This window comes from Manis pentadactyla, chromosome 4 (assembly GCF_030020395.1).
Source record: "Manis pentadactyla isolate mManPen7 chromosome 4, mManPen7.hap1, whole genome shotgun sequence".
Taxonomy (NCBI): Eukaryota; Metazoa; Chordata; class Mammalia; order Pholidota; family Manidae; genus Manis; species Manis pentadactyla.
The window spans coordinates 179,283,277-179,307,985 of record NC_080022.1 but is presented as its reverse complement, the minus strand read 5'-3'; the positions used below and the strand labels follow the sequence as shown (position 1 = coordinate 179,307,985).

General features: G+C 40.6%; 1 protein-coding gene across 1 annotated transcript in view; it reads left to right on the top strand.

Moving 5' to 3' along the window:
* Nucleotides 1-24,391, top strand: part of LOC118919742 (ATP-binding cassette sub-family A member 9-like) — a 48,909-nt gene extending 24,518 nt beyond the window's left edge. The window contains 18 exon segments of the mRNA XM_036899950.2: nucleotides 647-754; nucleotides 6,359-6,532; nucleotides 6,716-6,829; nucleotides 9,297-9,416; nucleotides 11,770-11,835; nucleotides 12,228-12,319; nucleotides 13,528-13,648; nucleotides 14,294-14,410; nucleotide 14,801; nucleotides 15,099-15,190; nucleotides 17,233-17,393; nucleotides 17,783-17,858; nucleotides 17,930-18,034; nucleotides 18,760-18,877; nucleotides 19,075-19,222; nucleotides 20,021-20,100; nucleotides 22,737-22,792; nucleotides 22,923-24,391. Coding sequence (XP_036755845.2) covers nucleotides 647-754; nucleotides 6,359-6,532; nucleotides 6,716-6,829; nucleotides 9,297-9,416; nucleotides 11,770-11,835; nucleotides 12,228-12,319; nucleotides 13,528-13,648; nucleotides 14,294-14,410; nucleotide 14,801; nucleotides 15,099-15,190; nucleotides 17,233-17,393; nucleotides 17,783-17,858; nucleotides 17,930-18,034; nucleotides 18,760-18,877; nucleotides 19,075-19,222; nucleotides 20,021-20,100; nucleotides 22,737-22,792; nucleotides 22,923-23,021 — 1,848 coding nt within the window. The 3' untranslated portion in view covers nucleotides 23,022-24,391.
* The last annotated feature ends 318 nt before the right edge of the window (nucleotides 24,392-24,709 follow it).

Genomic DNA, 24,709 nt, shown 5'->3' with positions numbered 1-24,709 from the left:
CCCTGGGATTGTCTTGGTGTAGTGCTCGGCTTTGATGCCAGCCTCTCCTATAGATGAAGACACACTCGATGTTTCAGAGCAGAATTTCCCTTAGGCTGCTGCAGAGAAGTCCACACCATCAAGTTTCTCCATCATCCAGGTGATTTAATAACACCTGCCTCTGCTTTAACCTCTGTGCTTCTTTTGAGAGAGCAATGAGAACACGTCCTCTTGAATATTTGAAAACTATCAAGATTTGGAGTGTGATGGGGGTTGACCTATCCTCTCCATAAACACCTTATACCATTGTCCCCTCAAACCACATTTCAGTAGTCCTTTCTTCTGAAATCTTTAGGGCAGAAACAGTGGTCTCCTGTTCATACAAGACCCCAAGTTAACCTCAAATATTTAGAATATCTACCATGTGATTTACATGTACTATCATATTTAAATGTCTTAAGACTTTAAGATAGGTGGTATTTATTATTATTATATATAGCTAAGGAAACAGCAGCACATAGAAGTGCTTATATGTTTCAAATCAGACCTTTTGCAGTGTTTTGGGTGGTCAGAGTAATTTATCTATTTGAATGATGACTTAGTGAAGAAAGTACAAATGAACCACATGCCAGATTGCCATCGGCTCACGTGTTCTGCATGGTTTCAGGAGCATAGGTCTTACGAGCCTGGGAGCCTGAGTATCACCTTCTTCTGGACTCCTGTGGCAGCCTGTTTTGCTCCTTACATCGCAATGAACAGCATTGGTGACTATAAAGTAAGAAGAGTTAACAAAGTCCTTACCTGTTCTTAATACCCAGACAACCCTGCCCTGTCTTATGACCATACATGCATATGTAGGTGGAGCACCTAATTTGTGTGCTTAAAATAATGAATGATCAAGCATTTTAGTGAAAGGTTGGCAAATGTGAAGAACATGTTATTTTTTCTTAAACAAATATGAGACCCCAGGAGGACAGCTTTGGAGGTTATCATCAAGTAACAGGGAATGACAACTTGTTTCTGGTGTATCACGCAGCCACTTACCCACTGACATAATCACATCCCCTTTCTCAGTGATGGTTTCCACTTTCCAGATGGTGGTGACATTGCTCACTTGAACAGTCCTAGCCAACTCACCACAGCACTTTGGCTTATGGTTAAAAAAGACAGTTCCTTTAAAGCTTCATTTTTTGTGATGCTTTTATAAAAATGTAAGAAGTCTGTAGTAGAGAGTTCCTGCCTCCCCATGGTACTTCTGTGCCATTCAAAAGCCCTTTCCTGTGTCTCCATGTCCTTTAACACCATCCCCTGATGCTCATTTGTGCTATTGAGCCTGGGAAAGTTCAGGAGATGTTGATGGGCTTGATTTAATTTTCATTTATTCAGCTCTTAAACTCTCCCTATTTTGGGAGGCGGAGCCAACATGGCGGCGTGAGTAGGACAGTGGGAATCTCCTCCCAAAAACATATATATTTTTGAAAATACAACAAATACAACTAATCCTAAAAGAGAGACCAGAAGACACAGGACAACAGCCAGACTACATCCACACGTGCGAGAGCTCAGCACCTGGTGAAAGGGGTAAGATACAACCCCCGGCCCGGCGGGACCCGAGCACACCTCCCCCCAGCTCCCGGCAGGAGGGAGAGGGAGCCCAGGACTGCTAAACACCCAACCCCAGCCACCCGCACCAGAGCGCAGACACACTGCATGCGTGGAGGGCTGGAAACTAGGGAAACAGGGCAACAAGACCTCTGAGCGGGTGCCGAAGCTGATGCCCCTGTGACAAAGAAAAGCAAGTGCTTTTTGAAAGTCTTAAAGGGACAGGGACTTAACAGCTAGACGGAAACAACACAGGCCACAGCCCAGTGGCTGGAAATTACAGGGAAAACCGGGTGCATTAACCCCCTGGGCAACAGCTCTGAGACCCCTCACAGAGGTAAACAACCAAACAGCCCCCCCCCCGTCCATTACCCCTCCGGGTGCTGCGAAAGCAGAGAAACAGCCTAAAGCAAACCCCGCCCACAGAAAGGGAGATCCATTCATATCGGCCGGGCAAGACACAAAGACCCAGCCTACACGCAATTACCCAACACAAGCCACTAGGGGTCGCAGTTGTCCCAGTAAAGAAAGGCCAGTAGCAAGTGAAAAGTTTGGCCCTCCCAGCCAACAGTCAATAGCACCTGTCAACATGAAAAGACAAAAAAATATATTCCAGACAAGACTAACCCAGACAGCTTCGGCATCTGCTACATCTTCCCCTGAGAAGGAATCTGGGGAGATATATTTAACCAGTCTTCCTGAAAAAGAATTCAAAACAAAAGTCATAACCATGCTGATGGACTTGCAGAGAAATATGCAAGAACTAAGGAAGGAAAATACAGAAATAAAACAAGCTCTGGAAGGACTTCAAAACAGAATGGACGAGATGCAAGAGACCATTAATGGACTAGAAAACAGAGAACAGGAACGCAGCGAAGCTGATGCAGAGAGAGATAAAAGGATCTCCAGGAATGAAAGAATTTTAAGAGAGCTGAGTGACCAATCGGAATGGAACAATATCCACATTATAGGGGTACCAGAAGAAGAAGAGAGAGAAAAAGGGATAGAAAGTGTCTTTGAAGAAATAATTGCCGAAAACTTCCCCAAATTAGGGGAAGAAATGGCCTCTCAGACCATAGAGGTACACAGAACTCCCATGACAAGGGATCCAAGGAGGGCAACACCAAGACACATAATAATTAAAATGGCAAAGATCAAACAAAGACAAGGACAAAGTATTAAAGGCAGCCAGAGAGAAAAAAAAGGTTACCTACAAAGGAAAACCCATCAGGCTATCATCAGACTTCTCAACAGAAACCCTACAGGCCAGAAGAGAATGGCATGATATACTTAACGCAATGAAACAGAAGGGCCTCGAACCAAGACTACTGTATCCAGCACGAATATCATTTAAATATGAAGGAGGGATTAAACAATTCCCAGACAAGCAAAAGTTGAGGGAATTTGCCTCCCACAAACCACCTCTACAGGGCATCCTACAGGGACTGCTCTAGATGAGAGCACTCCTAAAAAGAGCACAGAACAAAACACCCAACATATGAAGAAGGGAGGAGGAGGAATAAGAAGGGAGAGAAATAAAGAATCATCAGACCGCGTTTATAATAGCTCAACAAGCGAGTTAAGTTAGACAGTAAGATAGTAAAGAAGCTAACCCTGAACCTTTGGTAACCACAAACGTAAAGCCTGCAATGGCAATAAGTACATACCTTTCAATAATCACCCTAAATGTAAATGGACTGAATGCACCAATCAAAAGACACAGAGTAATAGAATGGATAAAAAAGCAAGATCCATCCATATGCTGCTTACAAGAAACTCACCTCAAACCCAAAGACATGCACAGACTTAAACTCTCCCTATTTTTAGCAAGTTCTTCCAAGAGAAACACAAAATACTATTGTTGCCTTCTCTTTCTCCTGTTCTTGTTATTCTTGTTACTCCTTCTTACTCTTTTTTTTTTTTTTTGGTCAAATCAATATTTTGCATATATATAGTAAAGTTTCCCATAAATGTAGTGCTCAATGTCCAAATGTCCAGGATTTAGTTAAGGGCTTCTTTTTAGCTATTTCCAGAATTCTCAACTTCTGAATATTTAACAGCTTACTTGATATCTCCAGATGGATGCCTAATGGACATTTCAGCATGTGTGAAAGAAAACTTGTGATGTTCTTGGCTAGAGCTCTCATTCCCCATCTGCAGTTGCTCTAGTGTAACAAGTTGGCATTGCCTTTGTTTCTCTTTCTTTTATCCCCCTTATCCAATCCCTCAGCAATTCCTTTAAGCTCTGCCTCAAATGTAGCCAATTATCCGCTCCTGCCTACCTCTCCTATTATCACCGTGGCCTGCATCATCATCATTCCCTGCCTGCACCACTGTAACAGCTACCCGTGGGTCTCATTTCTTGCAATTAATTCCATACACAGCCAGAGTGAGCTTTCACAAGTTTTCATCAGATCACCTCATTACCTTGCCTGATCATATCCAGCAACGTCTTTCTGCACCTAGAATTAAATCCTAACTCTTCCTGATGTTGTCTGGCAGAGTCTTGCATGATCTCTCTCTCAATCTTTTCTCACTGCAGTCTCCTCCTCTTCCCACCCCCATTTCCTTCTGGTTCTCAAACATGCCAACATCATTCCCATCTCTGCTCCTCTGCACTGGCCATTCCTTCTGGCTGGGATGCTCTTACCTCCTGCCCTTTGCACAGATGACTTCTTCCTGTCCATTCCAGTCTCAGGGCAAATATCATTCAGACTCCCTCCTTGCTTTCCCAGTCTAAAATAGATTCCCCATCACTGCCACACGAGTTCAATTAAAAAATTTACCTCCGATACTTATTGCTATCTGAATCTTTTCTCATTTGTTTATTAACTGCTTCCTTCCCACTAGGAATAAACATCATCAGAGCAGGAATATTTTTCTCTAAATTCTTCCTACTCTGTTGTCCCTCATCTCTATAAATAATGGATTACCTTTCACTCTTTTACTCTTGAGTGAATCCTAGAGCAATTCCAGTGACGGTTGCTACATTAAAAAGATAAAATTACAGATACCAAGTTAAACTTCAATATCGGCTAAACAATGAATAATTTTTTAGCTCAAGTATGTCCCAAATATTGATTGGGATACACGTATGCTTTCAAAATGGCATTTATCTAAAATTCAAATTTAACTGGCAAGCCTATGATGTTGATACCTCTCTCCCCAACCTCTGTAACTGGCTAATGGTGAAGTCATGGAATTTACTTCCAAAATATATCTGGAATTTTTCCATATTCCTCCATCTCTCCCTCAGCACACTGGTCAAAGCTGCTACTGTCTTTCTCCTGGATGAGGACATCGGCCTCCCTGACTGCTTGCTGTGGAGCCACATTAGTTCTTCTCCTTATCCACTCTCTACACAGTGTGACAGAGCTATGTCTTAAAAAACACAAGTCTGACCATGTTAATTACCTGCCTAAATCCCTTTATTGGTTTCTAATTGAACTAAGGAGCAAGAATGGAATCCCTACTGTAGCCTGAAAAGCCATATGTGATCTGATCCCAGTGTCTTTCTCCACTTCGATTTGATGCCACTATCATCTTGATAACTGTCCAGCCACACCGGCTTCTTTCCAGTTTCCCAAGAGCAGCAACTCTCCTTCCCACAGGGCCATCTCTCCTCCTGTTCTCTCTGCCTGCAGTGTTCCCGACCTGTCACCTGCTAACTCCTACTCATTGCTTAGACCCAAGCTCAAACCCTTCACAAGGGAATCCTTTCTGACCCAACTCCCCTAATTACAATCCATCACCCTCTAAAGGCTCTCATATGACCCTGAACCGTCTGAACACTTTTAATTTTAATTTTTTAACTGTTTTAATTATAAGGCTATTGCTGTAGTTCTTTGCTCATTGCCTTTATCTCCTTCCCCCACTGTAACTGAAACTCCACAAGAGTTTGATGAACAGAACAAAGCCAGGCACATGGTGTGGGCTCAGTAAATACGTATGGACCTAATTAGTGGGTAGGAAATGCCCAGGTCTCTCACGTGTCCTCACTCTCCTCTTTCCTGCTTCCTTCCAGATGCACTTTCCTTCCCAGAGTATTTATCCACATCCTAACTTTTTCCTTAATGAATCTCTTTTCATAGACTCAATTTTAAATTTAAATTTTTAATTGTTTTTCTGCTTTACTGTTAGAAAAGTCACAGCTATATTTTAAGACCTAGTGTTAAGATAATCACTGCAATAATATGCTTTCTTGGGTCACAATATCAGAGTCCACTTACTAGTTTTCACATGTCGTAATGAAAGATGTGCTTTATTTCAAGACAATAAGTGTAGCATTTTAATGGCAGCGTTCTTATGCCAACCTAAGGAATTTTTAGTGAATTTGACTGGTTAGATGAACACTTCTTGGACTTAAAATGCCAATTATAAATGCACTACTTATATTCAGCATAAAATTTAAAACTCTTACAGGGAATTAGAAACCTGTGCCTTTTGAATCTGTAGTTTGAAAGTCTTCATAGTGTGAAAGGGAAGAGTAGCTTTGGAAAGAAAAGAACAGGTCTCTTCTCACTGAGGCCCTGCCCATCATTCTGTAATGGAATGTGAGCTAGTTATGTTGGTACATTTTTCCTGCAGATCAAGAAGTTTTCATGTGGTTTGTAAGCATTATTAATGCACCTGCAGGAAATAACAGTGCCATTTACTAAATCAGCATAATATTTAAAACGGACACAGAGAAAATGAATGCTTTTGTGACTAGGAATTTGCAAGTTCTTAAGCTTCTATGATTCAGGAAACTTTGATGATTCTTCTGTTTCTTTTCCAGAAAAAAGTTCTCTCCCAGCTTTGGATTTCAGGCCTCTATCCTTCTGCTCACTGATTTGGGCAGGTGCTGGTAGATATCCCACTGTACTTTTTCATTTTCCTCCTAATGCAAATGATGGATTACATTTTTAGCCCAGAAGAGATTATGTTCATAATTAAAAGCCAATTAGTTCAGGTAAGTGGCAAAAATTGTGAGGTGGTTTTATTAGACTATTTTTCATGAATGCAGTAACATCATTAATCTTTAATCAAAGAACTTCAAGCTACCTTTGGTGTAACATAGTTTGGAAAATTGAGATATAAGTAGGAATACTTTCTGAGATAGCATTTACCTTATACAACCTATTTCTATTTGCAGATCCTGTGTAGTAGTGGATATGTCTCATCTCTTGGTGTATTGACATATGTGCTATCATTCATTTTTCACAATGGAAGAAAAAACAGTGGTATTTGGTCATTTTTATTCTTATAAGTCTGCATATAGTGCATATTATTTAATTTTTAAACTATTTTTTATTTTAAACTATTTTTTAATTTTAAGAACATATATTTGAAAAGCAAAATCAACAAGTGGTATATCAAACTAAAAAACTCCTGCACAGCAGAAGAAACAATCAACAAAGTAGCAAGGAAACTTATGGAATGGGAAAATGTTTACAAACAATGTATCTAATAAGGGACTAGTATATAAAATACATAAAGAACTGATACAATTCAATAGCAAAAAATAGACTTGAATAGACACTTTTCCAAACATGACATCCTAATGGCCAACAGGTAACATGAAAAGATGCTCAATGTTGCTAATCATCAGGGAAATGCAAATCAAAACAATGAGATAACACCTTCCACCTGTCAGCATGGCTATTGTCAAAAAGACAAGAAATGGCAAAAGCTGGGAAGGATGTGGAGAAAGGAAGCTCTTTACACTGTTTTTGGGAATATAAGTGGGTAGGCCAGTACGGAAAACAGTATGGAGGTCCCTCAAAAATTTTAAACTAGAACTACCATCTCATCCAGCAATCCCACTTCTGGGTATTATCTGAAGGAAATGAAATCACTGTCTCACAGAGATATCTGCACCCCATGTTCATTGCAGCATTATTCACAAAAGCCAGACATAGAAACAATTTAATTATCCATTGACAAGTGAATAAAGAAAAGGTGGTATATATACACAATGTAATATCATTTAGTCACAAAAAGAAGGAAATCCTGCCATTTGCAAAAAAAAACAAAAACCATGGATTAATCTTGAGGCAAACAGAAAAAGACAAATACTGTATGATCTCACATATATGTGGAATCTGAGAAAGCCAAACTCATAGAAACAGAAAGTAGAATGCTGGTTACCAAGGGCTGGGAGAAATGGGGAGATGCTGGTCAGAGGGTACAAACTTCCATTATAAAGTGAGTAAGTTCTAGGGATCTAATGTACAGCCTGATGGTTATAGTTAACAATATTGTAGCATATACTTGAAAGTTGCTAAGAGAGTCTAACTTAAATGTACTCATTGTAACAACAAAAAAATGGTAATTATGTGACGTGAAGGATGTGTTAACTAACCTTATGTTGGTAATCACTTCACAATATATACCTGTATCAAGTCATCACATTGTATACCTTAAACTTAACACAGTGTTACATGTCAACTATATCTCAACACAGCTGGGAAAAAAGATGAACCACTTAAGGATGAAATTAATCCAACCAAGAAATAAGTCAAGAAAAACAATTCAAGAAAATAAAATTTTTGTACAAGTACCAATAGGGACCACTGAACTCTGTTAAATATGGATAAGATTACATAACTAGGGAATCATAACACATTTATATATAGGAAAATCCACAAAGTTTAATATCTCCTTTCATAAAACAAGCATAATTTTAATAACAAAGCCAGAGAAAGAATAATAAATAAAATATTTGATAAATTCACTTGCAAATATCAAAAACAGCTCTAAATAAAAGGACAGCACAGTAAATACAGTACTAAATTAAAATAATAATGAATAATAATCAAGTATATGACTTATTTCAGATTGCAATGATGGTTCAATATTAGCAGCTATCAAACTAATGTTGGGAAAAACTGCATGAGTCAATAAAACCCCATACAATTACTTTAAAATGTCCAATAAAAAGAAAACATAAACACAAGAAGGAAAAATTACCAAAAATCAATGAAATATATTACATGGGAAAATTATACAATTATTCACCTATTATCAGCAATAATACAAAGATACCTGTAATAATTAATTATAAAATCCTGTGTCAGTGACATGTCATAATGTGTACTCTAACTCATGGTTTATAGGACAATGGACTGTCACAATCTTTTTGAGAAGTAATCTGTTGGTGTGAAAATTTAAATGCAAATACATTTTAAACTACAATTTTACTTCTCAGAATCTCTGCTTAAAGACTAAACATGTCACTGTATAAGGATTTATGAAGACCATCATTCATAAAAGCAGAGCAGAGAAATTGAAACAACACATTTTTGGACATAAAATTGTTGAATCCTTGCCTATCCCTTCAAAGAAGTACCATGCAGCTATGAAAATGAATCGTTGGTATGCCTAAACATAAAAGGATGTCTACAACCTATTGTGAAATGAAAAAAGAAAAATGCATAACAATGTGTAATAAATAGCCCCTTTGTCAGAATTTGAATTTTAGCACAAACTCCAGCTGATGTGTATGCACATTGAGTCTGAGAAGCCCTTTGTGTCTTACAAATTTCATAGTCAAACAAATACAGAATTGTAATACAAACTCGTGTTTTAAAGAAAAAAACATGATGGCAGTACTGCCCTGGGGAGTGGGGTGGAAGTGAAAATAAGAATATTTGCAAGATGAATTCCCACCCTTTTGGAAAACATCCTAAATTTTAGTTAGTTTTTAGTGAAACTGTGCTGTGCTTTTACTTTAGATTACCGTCTTCTCCACAGTTGCAATCGATATAAGTGAATACAGATTTCTAGGGCTATTTCTCTGCCCCATATTAACTCCTCCCTTCACACTGATTAGCTCTCTATGCATTTATTCTGAGGTAAGTAATTTCATTCCTGTCCTAGGGTCATAAATGTGTAGCCACTGGAGAAAACCTTGAATATTATAAAAATGTAGGTGGGGTCCTTAGCTATACAAAGCTAGAAGTCTCTGTCTTTGGAAAGCCAGTTCTCTTAGCACAGGTAAGAGTCATGTTCTCATTCAACAGGACGCTCTGCCTTGGCTTTATGAAGGTCGATGGCAACTCCACAATAGTAGAATTTTACAGTTCTAATGGTAAGCCTCACTCCTGGGAACATATGACCCTACTGAGAGACTGAGAAGATGTTCTCTTTCTGTTAATTTTGGACATGTTTGGTTTAACTTTCCTAATAGATGTACAGTGAGAAATATCAAGTGGCCGGTTGGATATGTGAATCTGAAATTCAGTGTGTGGAGTTACGTAGAGTTTGAGACTAAGTAATTTGAGAGTCATCAGCACATAAATGATATTTAAAGCCATAAAACTAGATAATATAACCTACAGAGTAAGTATAATTAGAATGAAAAGAGGGCCAAGAATTTGACTTTGAATGCCAAACTTTAAAGATTGGGAAGAGGAAGAATCAGTACATCAGTTTGAGAAGGACCCTGAAAGGTAGGAGAAAAAAATGGGGACTGTTGTATGTCAGAATCTCTTCTCAGAGACTCTCCTTAAACACTTACAGTATCAGTATATAAGGATGTGTACTGCATGGCAATGAAAAATGCTTCAAGGAGGGAGTGATTCAGTCATCAAATGAGAGGTCTAGAAAGTTGACAGCTGAGAAGATGCCATTGGATTTGACAGCATGGAAGTCTTTGGTGAAATTAATAAAATAGATTTCAGCAAAAGGGTGAATGCAAAAACCTAGTAAAAGGAAGCTTAGCAGAGAATGTGGGCAAGAAAGTAGTGCGGTGTATATAGAAGGGGTGTGAAAAATATCTTATAATGCAGCAGCAAAGAGGTTGCCTTCCATAAAAGCAGGAAGATTCCATCTATTGATCAAGATCAGAGCCAGAGTAAATGAATACAGAAACAGATCGTTCAGTGGCTTTGATGGCAGAAAGATGCAATGATTTTGATCCCACTTTCCCATAGAAAGAGGTGAGAGTGAGGTGAAGAGGGGTGTCAGGACTCTAAGGATAGAGGAACAGGTGTGAGCAATCATTTCAGAGGGTAGGTCGGTGTTACTGTCAGGCAGCGATAGAGGACCTCCTGCCCTACTTTTCAAGTGAAGTCAGCAAAGTTGACTATTCTTATCAGAGTCAGATAGAGTCTTAGATGCAGTTCAGGGCAGGTGGAGAGTTGGATTCAGTCAGGTTAGTGTTTTGCCAGATGAGACTGACAAAGAAATGGGTAATGGAGCAGCACCTTCATATAAGGAGATAATTCTAACAATGGACCACGGATTCTCAGCTAGGGAATGAAGAAGTCAAGGAAGTGATGTTGTTTGTGGACAATGAAGAAGTGGTGGGGTTGATGGGTTGGAGGTTCGCTGACTCCAAATTATGGAGTAAGGATACTAGAGCAAGGAAGCTAAAAAAATAAAGGTGGTGGCAGGCAAGGCAAAGATTAGGGGACCTGGAGTTGATTTTGGATGTGGGACAGTTATTGGAAATGGATGAGCAAGGCACTTAGGACAAGATCATTTGAAATAATGTCAGGGTCCTGGCATTTCATTCAATGGAAAAAAATCATTTTCTCTTAGATGGTGGGTGGCTGTGATGGTTAGAGATTGGCTACATCAGACTAAAATAGCTCAAAGAAAAAGCTCAAGAAACAAAACTGGCCCTTTGTCCTTTACTCACTGAAGAGTTGGGAGATGTTTCAAAATGTAAATCTGATGGAAACCATGCACTTACGTGTATGCATGCAACACTCCAAGTGGAGAGCTTTGTCTGCAGCATGAGGGATGTCATGATTATTCTCAGGAATGGATTCAGCAAGGGCCAGCCCAATGTCATGGTTCTAGGGCCCTTGAGGAAGAAGAAAGGAAAAGGAGCACAGTGAGAAAGGGCAAGGGAAGTTAGAGGAGAGGGATTGTCTTAAGACAAATTTTGCCCATGACTTTGATGAATCCTGCCAACATCACCACCCAGGTTCTTGTTGCAGGGCAGATCCTGCTGACTGACAGTGTTACTGATCAAAGCATCTGTGCCTGTAGCCAAACACAGCTTAACAGGTAACTGGGTGACACTGGAAGCAAGGAAGACACACTGCACAGTCAGAAATGGACATTGTCCTGATGCACAAGAGAGAATCACGTAGAATTCTGGCAAGATTATTTGGTGGGCATAAATTTATCTCATGTGAGATGAGATTCATGAGCAGATGAAGGTTCATCCAAACACACTTTTTCCTCATTTTACAGATTTCTCAAACTATGGAATACTTAGGAACTTCAGAGGATCAACTTGTGTTCCTGGCATTGCTAATAGTAAGAAGACATTTAAGTGCTCTTGAATGAAGGAACATTGTTGGTATGCTTTGGGTTAAGTTAAAATTTTAATTTTGGTGCTTAAAAATTTAGGCATGTGAAGCAAACACACACACAGAGGCTTTAAAATCTAGACCACTGTCTTTATAATGATCATCTGACATGGTGAGTGAAGCCCATTTACTACAGCTATTATGTCTGTATGGTTTCTCTGAAGAGCAGTGAAGCTAACTCTGAAAGTTTCATAGAATATTAAATAGTTTGCCTTTCAATCTTGTGAAAATGTTATCAAATCTCTCTTTATAGATGATCAAACTCCTTAAATCACTTGTAATATTGAAATTGTTGTTTATATGGTGATTCTAATTTTCATTGTCTTTTTTCCCCCTTAGACTTACCTTCATTTTCTCATTTTCCTTTTTGTTCTATGATGTCTGGAAAGGAACTTTAGGAGGAAATCAATGAGAAAAAACTCTGTGTTCAGGCTGAAAAAATTCAAATAGAATTTTGTGTGTTCTTTTAATATTTATTGTTTAAAGACATTTTAATGTGCCTAAATTAACTAAGTAAAAAGTACTGCAAAGGATTGTTTTTAAGGTAGGGTGTAGTATATAAAAGTACTATAATTCATGGTACTTTAGTGAGCTGACAATCTAATGAGAAAAGTCACATTAGCACACAAGACACTGAAAAATGAAGGCATTCCATAATTCCACTGACATTCTAGAAGAAAATATACATAAGCGGTAAAATCTTTAAAATAATGGGTAAATATAGATCAGCAATTGAATAAGTGTAGTCAGTCCAGAAAGGGTGAGTAGTCTGAGCAAAAGGACAAAAGTTGAAATAAATGCCACCTTCCTGTAGACTTGCGAAGGCAGCTGGAATGAACTTGAAGGCTTGTGTGGGAGGATAATTGGAGATTAAATTGAAGCTACTTATTGGAAGGTCTTGGAATAGGGAAGCATTGGGAAAGTTTTGCAGATTACATAATGGGAAACAAAGCTAGGTGTGTTTTGAAAACTTCGCCTAACTCACAACATATGAATCAATTTCAAGTTTTAGGGTAGCTGGTAGAACATAGATGGCCCTGTTTTAGGAAATCAGCCAACAGCAGTAATTTGGGATGGCATGATGGAGAGAGAGACAGCAGCAGTAATCAGTGGTGGGGATGATGAGGGATAGAATAGACTGGGAGTAGCCAGGAAAGAGTGATTCTAACACATACTCCTAAGAAGTGACAGTGCTCAGTTACTGGCCATTATATGTCCTGGAGTTTCTGGGGCCCATCTCTGATTCCACTCTGATCCATGGCTGTCACAAAGCCTTCCAAATTCCAAAATACCTGTGTCAAATTTACAGTTCCTAGAGTCCTTTCTCATACAATGCTGCCCCAAGATCTCTTGCCAGAGAGTGTGTACTGTTTTGTTTTTTTTAAAAGAGAAGTCACGACTAACAAGGAAGATTAAAGGTAGGCAAAAAGCAAGGATGACATAAGAATAGAATCATTGGACCTATTGATGGAAACTAGGTTGTTAGCAAGGCAGATGGTGTAGAGCAGAAAACTGGAGATGAATTTGTGCTCACAGTTAATATGTTCAAATCCTGGGTAGCAATATAGAGAAACTTAATTATTTGTGCTACAAGTTTTTCACCTGGAAACCTGTTATTATCACACTCTTCTGACTTTAGAATTTCTCCAAGAAACAGTTATGATTTTCCAAACCCAGAAGAACCTGAAGGAGAGGAAGAAGATGTTCAGGTGGACCGAATGAGGACATCAAGTGCTCTGACTGTTCCAGACACTGATGAGGTCGAGCTACTAACAATGTCCATCAGGTAATTTTGTTTCTCAGAGAAATGGGCCACTGCTATAATTTTTACTCTTAATTTTTGGAAAAAGCACTGAGGTTCTTTTAGCTTTAGACATATAGGTCACTACTTGACTTCAGCGAATATGCCATACCCACAACAATAAGAGAACAAAGGAAATGCACATATATACACACAGACATCGATTTGTTAATTCATTTTCCAAGGTCATAGTTTTGGTAAGTAAAGCTAAACATTACACAACCTAAGTAAGACTTTGTGAGTTTTATTAACCTAGTACAGCTTACTGCAAGCAATTTAGAAGACAGAGTTCATTGGAGGGGTGTGTGTGTGTGTGTGTGTGTGTGCACATGTGTGTCTGTGAATGATGTTAACAATACTGTGGGTTTGGTAGATGTGTGTATTCCTGTATTCTGAGGAAGGGCCACCACAAATCACATGGTGCAAATGCAAGTGTATCCTGTGGGAATAGGGATTGGGAGAGCTCACTTGAAAATGGCAGTTCCTGGAAAGGACTAGTTTGAGTCATGATTCTATACAGGTAAGATTTTGGTTAAAGGGAGTATGGAGTACTAAATCATTTCAAGGTGACAATAAAGTCCCGTTGTTATTTGCTTGTCTGCAGAAACCAGTCATCATTGCCAGCTGTCTATGGAAGGAATATGCAGGCAAAAGGAAAAATTGCTTTGCCAAGAGGAAGAAAAAAGTGGTCACAAGAAACGTCTCTTTCTGTGTTAAAAAAGTTTGGAAACAGTAGTTCTGGTAGCAAAGGGATCAGACCTCTAAACATGAGATCTTTTGAAGGGAAGAATACTGTCCAGTTCTGGGGCTGTACACTTATAAGCATGAAAGGCAGTCAACTGAGGCTGATCTCAATCTTACTTAAAAGCCTCAGTTATAATTCCAGCAATGTTCTTTCTTTGCATAAGAAGACTGTCATGTCTGTTCTGTTAAAACAAGCAAACAGAAAAGAACAACAACCAAAAAGGAGGCCGTCTTTCTATAAAGAAGGATGGTACAGCTTTCTAAGCAATACAGTTTATTTCATGATGGGGAATACTGCACAGAAGAGTACTCACTGGGGCATAAACAGTGCATTCTTCATTCTCACAAACAGCACATTTTGTGGAAGGGTCAGTTAAATGCAGTAGGCTTTGGAATCAAAATTTGTTTCAATTCCAGCTCAGCATCTCATGGGCTGTATGTCCTTGGGCAAATTATTCCTTCTCATTGCATCTCTGTTTCTTTGCCTGTAAAATGAAGTTAGTAATAATGTTCAGGTGTGTGTGTATGTGTGTAGAATAAGTGAAATGATGTGTTAGTGCTTTTGACCTAGAGCTTATCACATAGTGAGCCTCAAAAGGTCTTTGTTTTTATTTTTTACTGTAATTTTTTGAAGTTATAAATCTGAGCTTATCTATTTCTTTCAGGTGAAGTTATAGGTCTCTTAGGGCATAACGGAGCTGGTAAAAGTACAATTTTTAAGATGATAACCAGAGACACAAATCCAACAGCAGCTCAGGTCAGTAAAACATACAGAAATATGGTCATTAATGCTGCCTAGAACATTAACAGTAATATTGATGACAATCTTAAAAATGCATAATGATCCTTTCTTATTAATCAATGTGATTTATGCATTGAATGAGAAGGATTCATTTAAGCTTTCTTTCCTTAATTCCAAAAATAGTTAGGTGCTTAAAAGGGCTACATGTTATCTATACCATGTCTTTTATTGAATGAACAATAGAGGCATTATAAGGAAGTATTTTGGTAAGTTAAACTAAACATGAACTTTATTCATGGTTAGAGATCTTTGTTTTTTTAGCTTATGTATCCTGAAAACTTGTTGAATTGAATTGCCAAGATCCAGGATTTATTCAGAAAATAGAGGTCATAGGTTAGAGAAAAATAATAATAATTATCTAAATTCCAAAGCAGAAACTAGTAGAATATGATATTGCTTAGCAGTATGTCTAGGCCAAGTTGGACAAAATGATAGACAGAGGTCCAAAGAACAACTTTGAAGAGATGCTACTGACATTTGACAGGTTACTGTTAGAGCAGGTGCAGGTGTTCATGGTGTTTGACTGCTGCAGAGGTTTCCTAAATCTTCTCTCCCTTTCTACTCAGGCCTCACACAGCAGCCAGAGCAATCCTTAAAAAACACAAATGAAGTAAAATCAGCACCTTGCTTAGAATCCTTGTTAGAACTGATCCAAAGTCTTTACCATGTCCCTGCAAGATCAGGGTTGCCCACCACCTTTCACCCTGCATCCCTTGCACATTGGCCTTTGATCACCTTCCCACTATAGGATCTTTGCTTTTGGTTTTCCCATGGCTACGGTGCCCTTATTTTGGCTTTTCATATGCTTGGTTATCCCCTCTCATTACCTTAAAATTTACCTCCCCCAAAGGCCTATCCCTGGCTGCATGAGGAGCTAAATTGGATCCTCCCTTTATTCTTTAGCACATCTATTTCCTTGAAAGCATGTGCCGTGGCTATAATTCATTCACATAATGTGTTTACTTATTTATTTTCTGTTTTTGTCTAGACTGGATGCTCTGTTGAGGCCACATTCACTAGTTCTCTCCTCCTTTGTATTAGGAAGAGACAATATAGCATCATGTTCAAGGGCTTGGATTCAGAAGCTAGATCCCAGTTTGCAACCCCAGGTTTACCTTGTGGGCCTTCTGCAAGTTTCTAAATCTATGTACATGTGAGTTTTCTCACATGTGAAACAGGTGATAAAACTAATGCCTAAGTCATAGAGGGATTTTCTAAGAATAAATTAATTTAAAATATATAAAATGTATAGATTCTGGCCCAAAGCAAGCACTGGTACACATTACCTGTTATTTTATTGTATAGCACATAAATGCTATACAATAATAAATAATAAATGCTGCCATGTGTTTATTGGTGCCTATGTGCCAGACTCATGCCAAGGGCTTCTTGCTTATGACCTTAGCTCAGGATTTCTCAAGTTCGGCCCTGGTGACATTCTTATCGGGAGGGATTGTCCTGTGCATCATAGGATCCCTATAGCAGTCCCCCTGGCCTCCATTCACTAGCTTCCAGTAGCACCCCAACTGTGACAACCAAAAATGTCTCAACATTACCAAAGCCCACTGTGAGGAACATTGACCCTGAGAACCCTAGGCTTGTTTTCCTCACAATAAACTGGTGGAACAGATCCTATAGTTATCACTATTTTAACATGGGGTAAATAGAATCCTCAACGAGTATTTAACCCTTTCAATGTTTGGATCCATGAATGGAGTCAAACGACAGACAACCCAGAAGCGACCTTGAGTTCAACTGTGGTGACAGACTTGGTAATAAAGCTAGCTTGGTGGAGGGTCGTAACAACTGGAATAGCTGCCTTTTGATGTACTGAATCTTTGTCCTCTTTTTCCCAGAGCTCACTGTCTACTTGTTTATTTCTGCACTCTTGGCAGGCATGTGTGTAACCTGAGGACATCACGGAAATACACACTCGTGTGCGCAGGCACACGCATGCACAACTTTGGACTGAAGGTGAGAATGAACTCCTCTTGTAGGTGATTTTGAATGGGAGCCACGGAGGGGATGCTCTCGGGTTCCTGGGCTGCTGTCCTCAGGAGAACACGCTGTGGCCCAGCCTGCCCGTGCAGGTGCACCTGGAGGTGTTCACCACCGTGAAGGGGCTGAGGAAGGCAGCTGCCACAGCCGCCATCGCACGGTACCTGGGGTGAGCCACACCTGGACTCCCCTGGGAGGGTGGTGGTGAGGATGCTCACACAAAGCTAAGGAAGAGGGGCTCGCACTGATGACTCCATGCTTGTGGGAGAAGACTGGGTCATCTAGAACCCAGTTCAGGTTTGCTTTCTCTCACTTCAAGCCCACAGAGAAAAGGTTATTGATTATTCTTAATATGGAAAGAAGTTATTGAAAATATGCCTTTGAACTACCCTGAAAGGTTCATAAAGTATCTAAGTAGTCTCAGTTTTATGATCACTCTGAATACCCTTCAGAAAATGTCTCCCTATAGTGTTTGCTCTGGTTTGTCCATTCTCCCACACATATTCCCCTGGTGCGGGGCTCATGTGGTTGACTCACTGTTTCCATCAGCTTGGTGGATGCGCTCAAGCTGCAGGACCAGCTGAAGCTTCCCATGAAGGCCTTATTGGAGGGAATAAAGAGGAAGGTATGGGCGGGCCTGGGTGTTACTCTGCGCACCCCACAGGTCCGTGCCAGACGCTGTTCCTCTCCTTCCAGCTGTGCTTTGCACTGAGCAACCTGGGAAACCTGTCGGTGGTTCTCCTGGACAAGCCATCCATGAGCATAGACCCCGAGGGGCGGCAGCAGACGTGGTGAGGGGATGTCACGAGTAACCCTAACTGAATGTATTTCTGGATATATTTATTCATACAGGATTCTGTAACAGTTGACCTTCAAAATTATTGTCCACAAGGTGGAAGACACCCACGTTACCAGGAATAGCAGTATTAAAGGAAAAAAAATCTGATGTCATATCACAGTCAGTTTTTAAGGAGAAAAAGATAATTCTGACTACTTAATACTTACTCTAAGAATTTCGTTTTCATCGTATGTCTTCTGGGTATGCATGCCCCATTTTTTTAAGTTTTAAATTTCTGTAATAGCGCCTGATACACTTTCTTTTAGAGAGAAAAAAATTCCAAGTCTTTAATATATTCTTTGATTACTTTAGGAGTATTCTTTAATTATTTTAGGCATATTCTGTCACTTTGTACTTTAGGGTATATATGATTATCATCATGCTTTAAAATTCTCATTTCTTATCTTTGTTCCCACTGCCTTCTCAGAAATAGTCTTGAAATTCAGCATTTTTTTAAACAACCTTCTGCCCAGTATCATTCATTCTCTACATTCAGCCAAAGCTGTGTTCTTTATTATATACCCTGACCAATAGTTTGGCTATTTCCATGCCTGTCCCTCCAAAAATCCTTTCTTTGTCTAATCTGAATTCACTAGTTGTTTCATAGGTGCCAATGGAAACTTCCTTAAGTTTTTTCATGCTACCTGAGCATCCCTACTAGTTAACATTTCCTTCAACCTTACTTTAGCAGGCAATGCAGGCCACCTTCAGAAACATGGAGAAGGGCACCCTCCTGACCACTCATTACATGGCAGAGGCTGAGGCCATGTGTGACTGCGTGGCCATCCTGGTGTCTGGAAGGCTGAGGTGAGTGCCCATCCAAGCCCACCCTTTGCCCCCCAGGTACGCCCTGAACAAAGGAATTGCACAGCACTTGGTTATCACTGTGAGCAGCTGGCTGCTCCGGTTTTACATGGCCACGCCCCTCACCTCCAGAGGCTGAAAATTGCCTCCAGTAGATTCTCTCTCCCTTTTCTTGCTTCATCTCACTCTCCTACCTCCGGGTGTATCGGTTCCATCCAATATCTGAAAAGCAAATTTGGCAAAGGTTACCTGCTGGAGATGAAGGTGAAGCGCCCTGCCCAAGTGGAGTCGCTCCACGGGGAAATGCTGAGGCTGTTCCTGTTCCCCCAGGCTGCGTGCCAGGAGAGGTAAACAGAGGTGTTGTCTTTGTTTTTCCCTTGTGTTGATTAGAAATAAAAGCTTTATCTTCTCATTCCTTTGTTTTTAAAGTTTATGGTAGTTGTGAGTACTTTAATTACTGGTGAAGGGCCCAGTTCCAAGGGATACCACAGGAGGGAAATGAGACGCCAGAGGGCTGATTTGGAAGTGGATTCTCGTCAGGGAGGGCATTCCGGACAGCTCTGCCAAGTGCCCGGTGCTGATATGTGCAGTACCTCGGCCGTCTCAGGGGTCCCTTCTAGAGGGCAAAACCATTCCCATTAAATGGGTGATCACCGGCATAAAGCCCTGGACCAGGCATTGGTCAGAGCACGGTGAATGGTGTCTCTTAGCACTTTTATTGTTATCAGTAATGGCCTGTGAGGCTCAGATAGGTTAGAGGCTCGGTAAATTATGCCAGTAACTCAGGAGGTGAACCTAGTTCTTTTTATTTAAATGCTAGTCTCTTCTCACTAATTAATAAGGGCGATGGTAATCCTGCTGCTTTCCTTCCAGAGGCAAAGGCAGAGTTGGCTTCCTCCTCTTTGTCTCCCATTCCCCCTAGACTAAGCAGGGCCTTTCCACGAGAGCTTTCCTTCTCGGGTTGCTGCTTTAGTAAAGTCACCTGTTGGTCGAAGAGCCTTTGCACCACCACTGTCCCCAGCACTACACGGACACACACCTTTAAACAAGCTGTGGGCAAGACTGTCGCTCCTCTTTAGACCTGCACCCACCAGGGGCTGAGCTCTGGGCACCAGCAGTTCGGCTCCACCCTCTTTTCCTCACAGGTACTCCTCCCTGATGGTCTACAAGTTGCCTGTGGAGGACGTGAGACCCTTGTCTCAGGCCTTCTTCAAACTAAAGATTGGTAAATGTGACCGTTTAGAGATGAGCCTGGGAAACAGATAAATTCAAATCTTGCATAAAACCAGTATACTAAGTATGTGAACATTTAACTGGGTATTATACTATAAATAATTTAGGACTTTTAATCCAGCAGCTCTCAGCCAGGAGTGATTTGGCAATGTCTGTGGGTAGTTTTGGTTGTCAAGATAGAGTGGAGGTGGGGGGTGAAACTGGTACCTTGTAGGTCAAGGCCAGGGATGACACAGCACCCTTCAGTGCACAGGTCATAACACAGAATGGTGGGACCAAAACATCGTTAAAGCCCAGGCTGAGAAATCCTGCCCCATGGAGCAAGGCTCTAGATGGAGGACTCCCCACATTTAGGGTTTGAGTGTCCACAAATTCATACCAAGATTTACATTTGCTTTTCTCCCTCGCTTCTCTTTAGATAGCATTAGATGCTGATAAGGAGGTTCCTGTCTGTTGAGGTGGGCTATGCCACACCATTTTCCTAGATGCTTGGATTTTGACCTTTACATACTGAATTGATCTATCATGGACTCAGTTTTTGCCTGTCATACCCGTATATGAAATCTCATAAGCTGAACCCCTCTTCTTGATCTGTATGTTATTGCTTATCACCTATCACTAGAAGCTCCAGGAATCCTAATTAGAGAAGAGAGTCTCCTCGAGGCAAGGTTAGGATCACCCCAAATAGCTTTTCTTTTCTCTTTCTCATTCATCTGCTCAACTTTGCTGTAAAATCCATGTGGCCATTTTTCACACTGGCCTTTTGGCCTAAGGACTAATTTGCATCATGTCAGTGGAAAAGATTCCCACAACAGGCTCCAATCAACAGGAAGGGTTTATAACTAATTAGACCAGGGAGGGAGATATTCTAGGAAGGCTGCCTCCTGAGAGCACAATGGAGCCTTTTCTGAAGAGCCTTCTAATGTTCCTGCTTTCAAAAATGGTCCCTCCCACCTCAAATTCCTTCTGTTGTATTTGGTTTGTTAAAACTGAAGTTCTCATTGAGGTGGGAAGAAAACAACTTTTTATCACTGTTTCCTGCCCCATTATGTGAAGGTGACACAAAGTACAAAATATGGGAACATGAGCACATTTCTTTCTCCAAATGTTGTTAGACCCGGTTACCTTCTCAGCTGTACTGCATTTATTGCGTGAGCTGGGCCCGGCAGTGTGCAAGCAATGGGCATGCCCGTGACCATTCCTTTGCCTTGCTGAATAGACGCATTCTTCCATACCACTTTTTGGGTAATACAAGCTGCCCCAAAATGTAGCCCCACATGCCCCCTCCCAGTCAAAGGTGCTTCAGACTTGGAGACTTGAAGCTGGGAAGGTGGAATCGTCAGTTTTGTCTCTCTTCTGACCCTATCCCTCCTCTACTCCTAAGCTGACGTTTTGGGCCTCTCCAGGGTGGAACATAAGGGGATGGAGGAAGAGATAATGTGGCAGCAAAGCTGACTCGAGCATTAGACCTGGGCCTTCTATAGAGAGATGAACCATTGCTGGCCCTTGCTTTTGTGAGTGTCTTGGTAAGACTCCCTCTCCCCTTCTGCCTGCAACCTCCAACCATAGCTTCCACCCCGGGGGAGGGCGATGCCTCCTCCTCTTGGACTTTAAGTCTCTTGAAGCCTCTTCTTGGAATCCCTTTATGCTCCCAGATCTTCTTGGGGAACCTCCCCTCAACACAGCACCTTCGCTTCTCCAGACTCTTCAAATGCAGGGCCAGGAGCCAACCACAGCATTTCTTCTGGACATGTTCCCAGATCTGAGCCAAGGGCCTGTCTTCATGTCCCCAGACTGCAGACCAACCTCACCATGCGCTCTGTCCTGGGAGGGGAGAAAGGAAATGCCACGAGAATCTGATTGACTGTCCGGGAAAAATCTCAGCTTTCCAGTTTCACCTTTCTACTCATTATTTTCCTCCTCTTATGTATCTGCACATGTGGGGTCTCAGTCACAGTCTACATAGGTGATAAATGGTAAACTCAAAAGAGGATAATTCAAGGAAGTTGTGTTTATAAAGGGACTATCTGCAAAAGTACGAGGAACAGTGCAATTACCCAAGACTAGAAATGGCAGAAGTGTTGCCATCCTTAGGTGAAAATGGACTCAGAAAGGAAGCAGTGACTGGCCCCTGGGGGTGGAGTCATGTAGAATTTGTCACCTTGAGAGAAGCAGTGACCTTCAAAGTCACAGTTGATGTTAGGGAAGGAGTGAAGGTACAAAGGCCTGGACCTCCCTCTCCTCTGTCCCCTCTCTTGGTCTGCAACTGGAACCCATGGAAGGAGCCTCTGAGCAGCATAGAGAAGAGTGAGGGCAGGTGTATAGGGGCATGTGGCAGTCGTCCAGCACAGAGGGAACCGTCCCTTAGCTTGTCCTGCACAGGTGGTCCGGAACCTCGTATACCGTTTTCCAGTCTTGTACCTCTGCCCAAAGTCCAAGACAATGAGAAAATATTTCTATCCTGTTATAGGGCTAAATGGTAAATTTGTACTCCCACATTTAGTTCAAAAATATTTATTGCCATATCTTTTATATTTAAGTTCATTTGCATGTATTTTTTGTACGTGACTTGATAAAACTCTGAGTAAAAAATAAATGAATCCTCAATGTGCATCCATCCTCCTGCAGTTAAACAGAGCTTCGACCTGGAGGAGTACAGCCTCTCGCAGTCCGCCCTGGAGCAAGTGGGTCAGTTTTAGTGATTTTATGTCATCCATGGATATAAATTACAATATGTGCATACACTCTTCACTCTTTTGGAGCTACAGGAGGCAGTGTGAGATCTCTTTCTCTTCATTTTTTCCTCCCTTACAGGTTTTTCTGGAGCTCTCCAAAGAGCAGGAGCTGGAGGACTTTGATGAGAAAACTGATCTCTCAGTGAAATGGAAGCTCCTCCCACAGGAAGAGCCTTGAACCCCCAAATACCCCATGTTTCTCCTTAAGCTTGTGACTTTTTAAGACAGTTTTTTATGTCATTAATATACTTTACCTCAGATATGGCACAAAATACTCTGGAAACTCTTGTCTTCGTTTTTGTCAATATTATTACTCCAGAGTAAATATAAGTAAGCGTAAGTGGGACTACAGAGTAAGGTCAGTAAGAACTTGATGTAGCCAGGCCACACACTTTCTGTCTCTGCAGCTAAATCCCACATTTCATACAGTAGTAAATTTAAAAACTCATTTATTATAGAATTGTTGATGCTTCTGAAGATTATACAGAGATTATTTTATTTTCTTTCTCTGGACTTCAAAATATTGGATCTTTTCTTATCTTTGTGAGTTAGGAAGTACAAAGACCTAATGCTGATTTTAGAGGAAAAGGCGCTAATTGATTATGCCACAGTATAGTATTTGCTCTCTGTCATTCAGTTTTTTTTCTTACTCTTAATTCACTGATTTTCCTTTTTGGTTATTTTTCAAATGTTAGACTGTAAGTCCATGCTTTGTTGTGACTATGAAGGAAATTTGAAATCTCTTAACTTCAGTAAAATTTTTGAAAGATCAAGTTGATAAGAGTTTTCAAACACATTATTTTACATGCAATTTTGAAACATATTTCTGATTTTATATGTTTTCTTATGACACAAGGGTCTACCCTTACACAAAGTGCTACAACTTCATAGATCTTAATTTCTCATGCTTATGTATGTTATGACCTATCCAACTGGTGACCCTATAACACCTTAAAATCAATGTAATATGCTTGTATACTCTTATTTAGGTGAGTTTGTATTGTTGTTGTTGTTGTTGATATGATTATTATTGCTTGCTGTTAGGGGCTGGATTGTGTTCACCCCAATTCTTATGTTGAAGCCTTAAATTCCAGTGTGGCTGTGTTTGGAGGTAGGGCCTTTAAGGAGATAATTAAGGTTAAGTGAGGTCGTAAGGGTGGGACCTCAATCCAATAACATGAGTGTCTTTCTAAGAAGAGGAGACACCTATCTCTCTGTGCACTAACAGGGGAAAGATCATGTGAGGAAGACATGCAAGAAGGTGGCTGTCTGCAAACCAGGAAGAGAGACCTCACCAGAAACTGAATTTCTTGGCACCTTGATCTTGGACTTTTCGCCTCCAGAACGGTAAGAAAATACATGTCTGCAGTTTAAGCCACCCAGCCTGTATTTTGTTATGGCAGCCCAAGCAGGCTAATACACAAGCTAATCAAACATTGGAAGGAAATTGTGTGAGGGGCCTTTACTTGGATTCTAGCTGTGTCTTGTATCCTCTTAGCTTATGGAAATAAAGCACTGCCCTCAGCACATGAGAATCCTCATATGACACCTTGAGTGAAGGGCCCAAGATTTCTTGTTTTACATTAATACTGGTCCTACTGACTCACTTGATTTTCCTGAGAAAAACATGAACTGATACAAGTGAACGTGTTGAATATAACCTAGGACAGTTCACTTATCATATATTAGTAGCAGAGCAAGTGTGTTCCTTGCAATGAGCCAAATTGCCACTAATGTTGTAAGCATTGGTGTTATACACACTGCACCTCAAAGCCACCACTCTTCCATTGGTGAAGCTGAGCTTAGACAGAGAAAAATCACTTACCAAGCTTACCGAATGCAAGAGAACAGTGTGGATGTGGATTT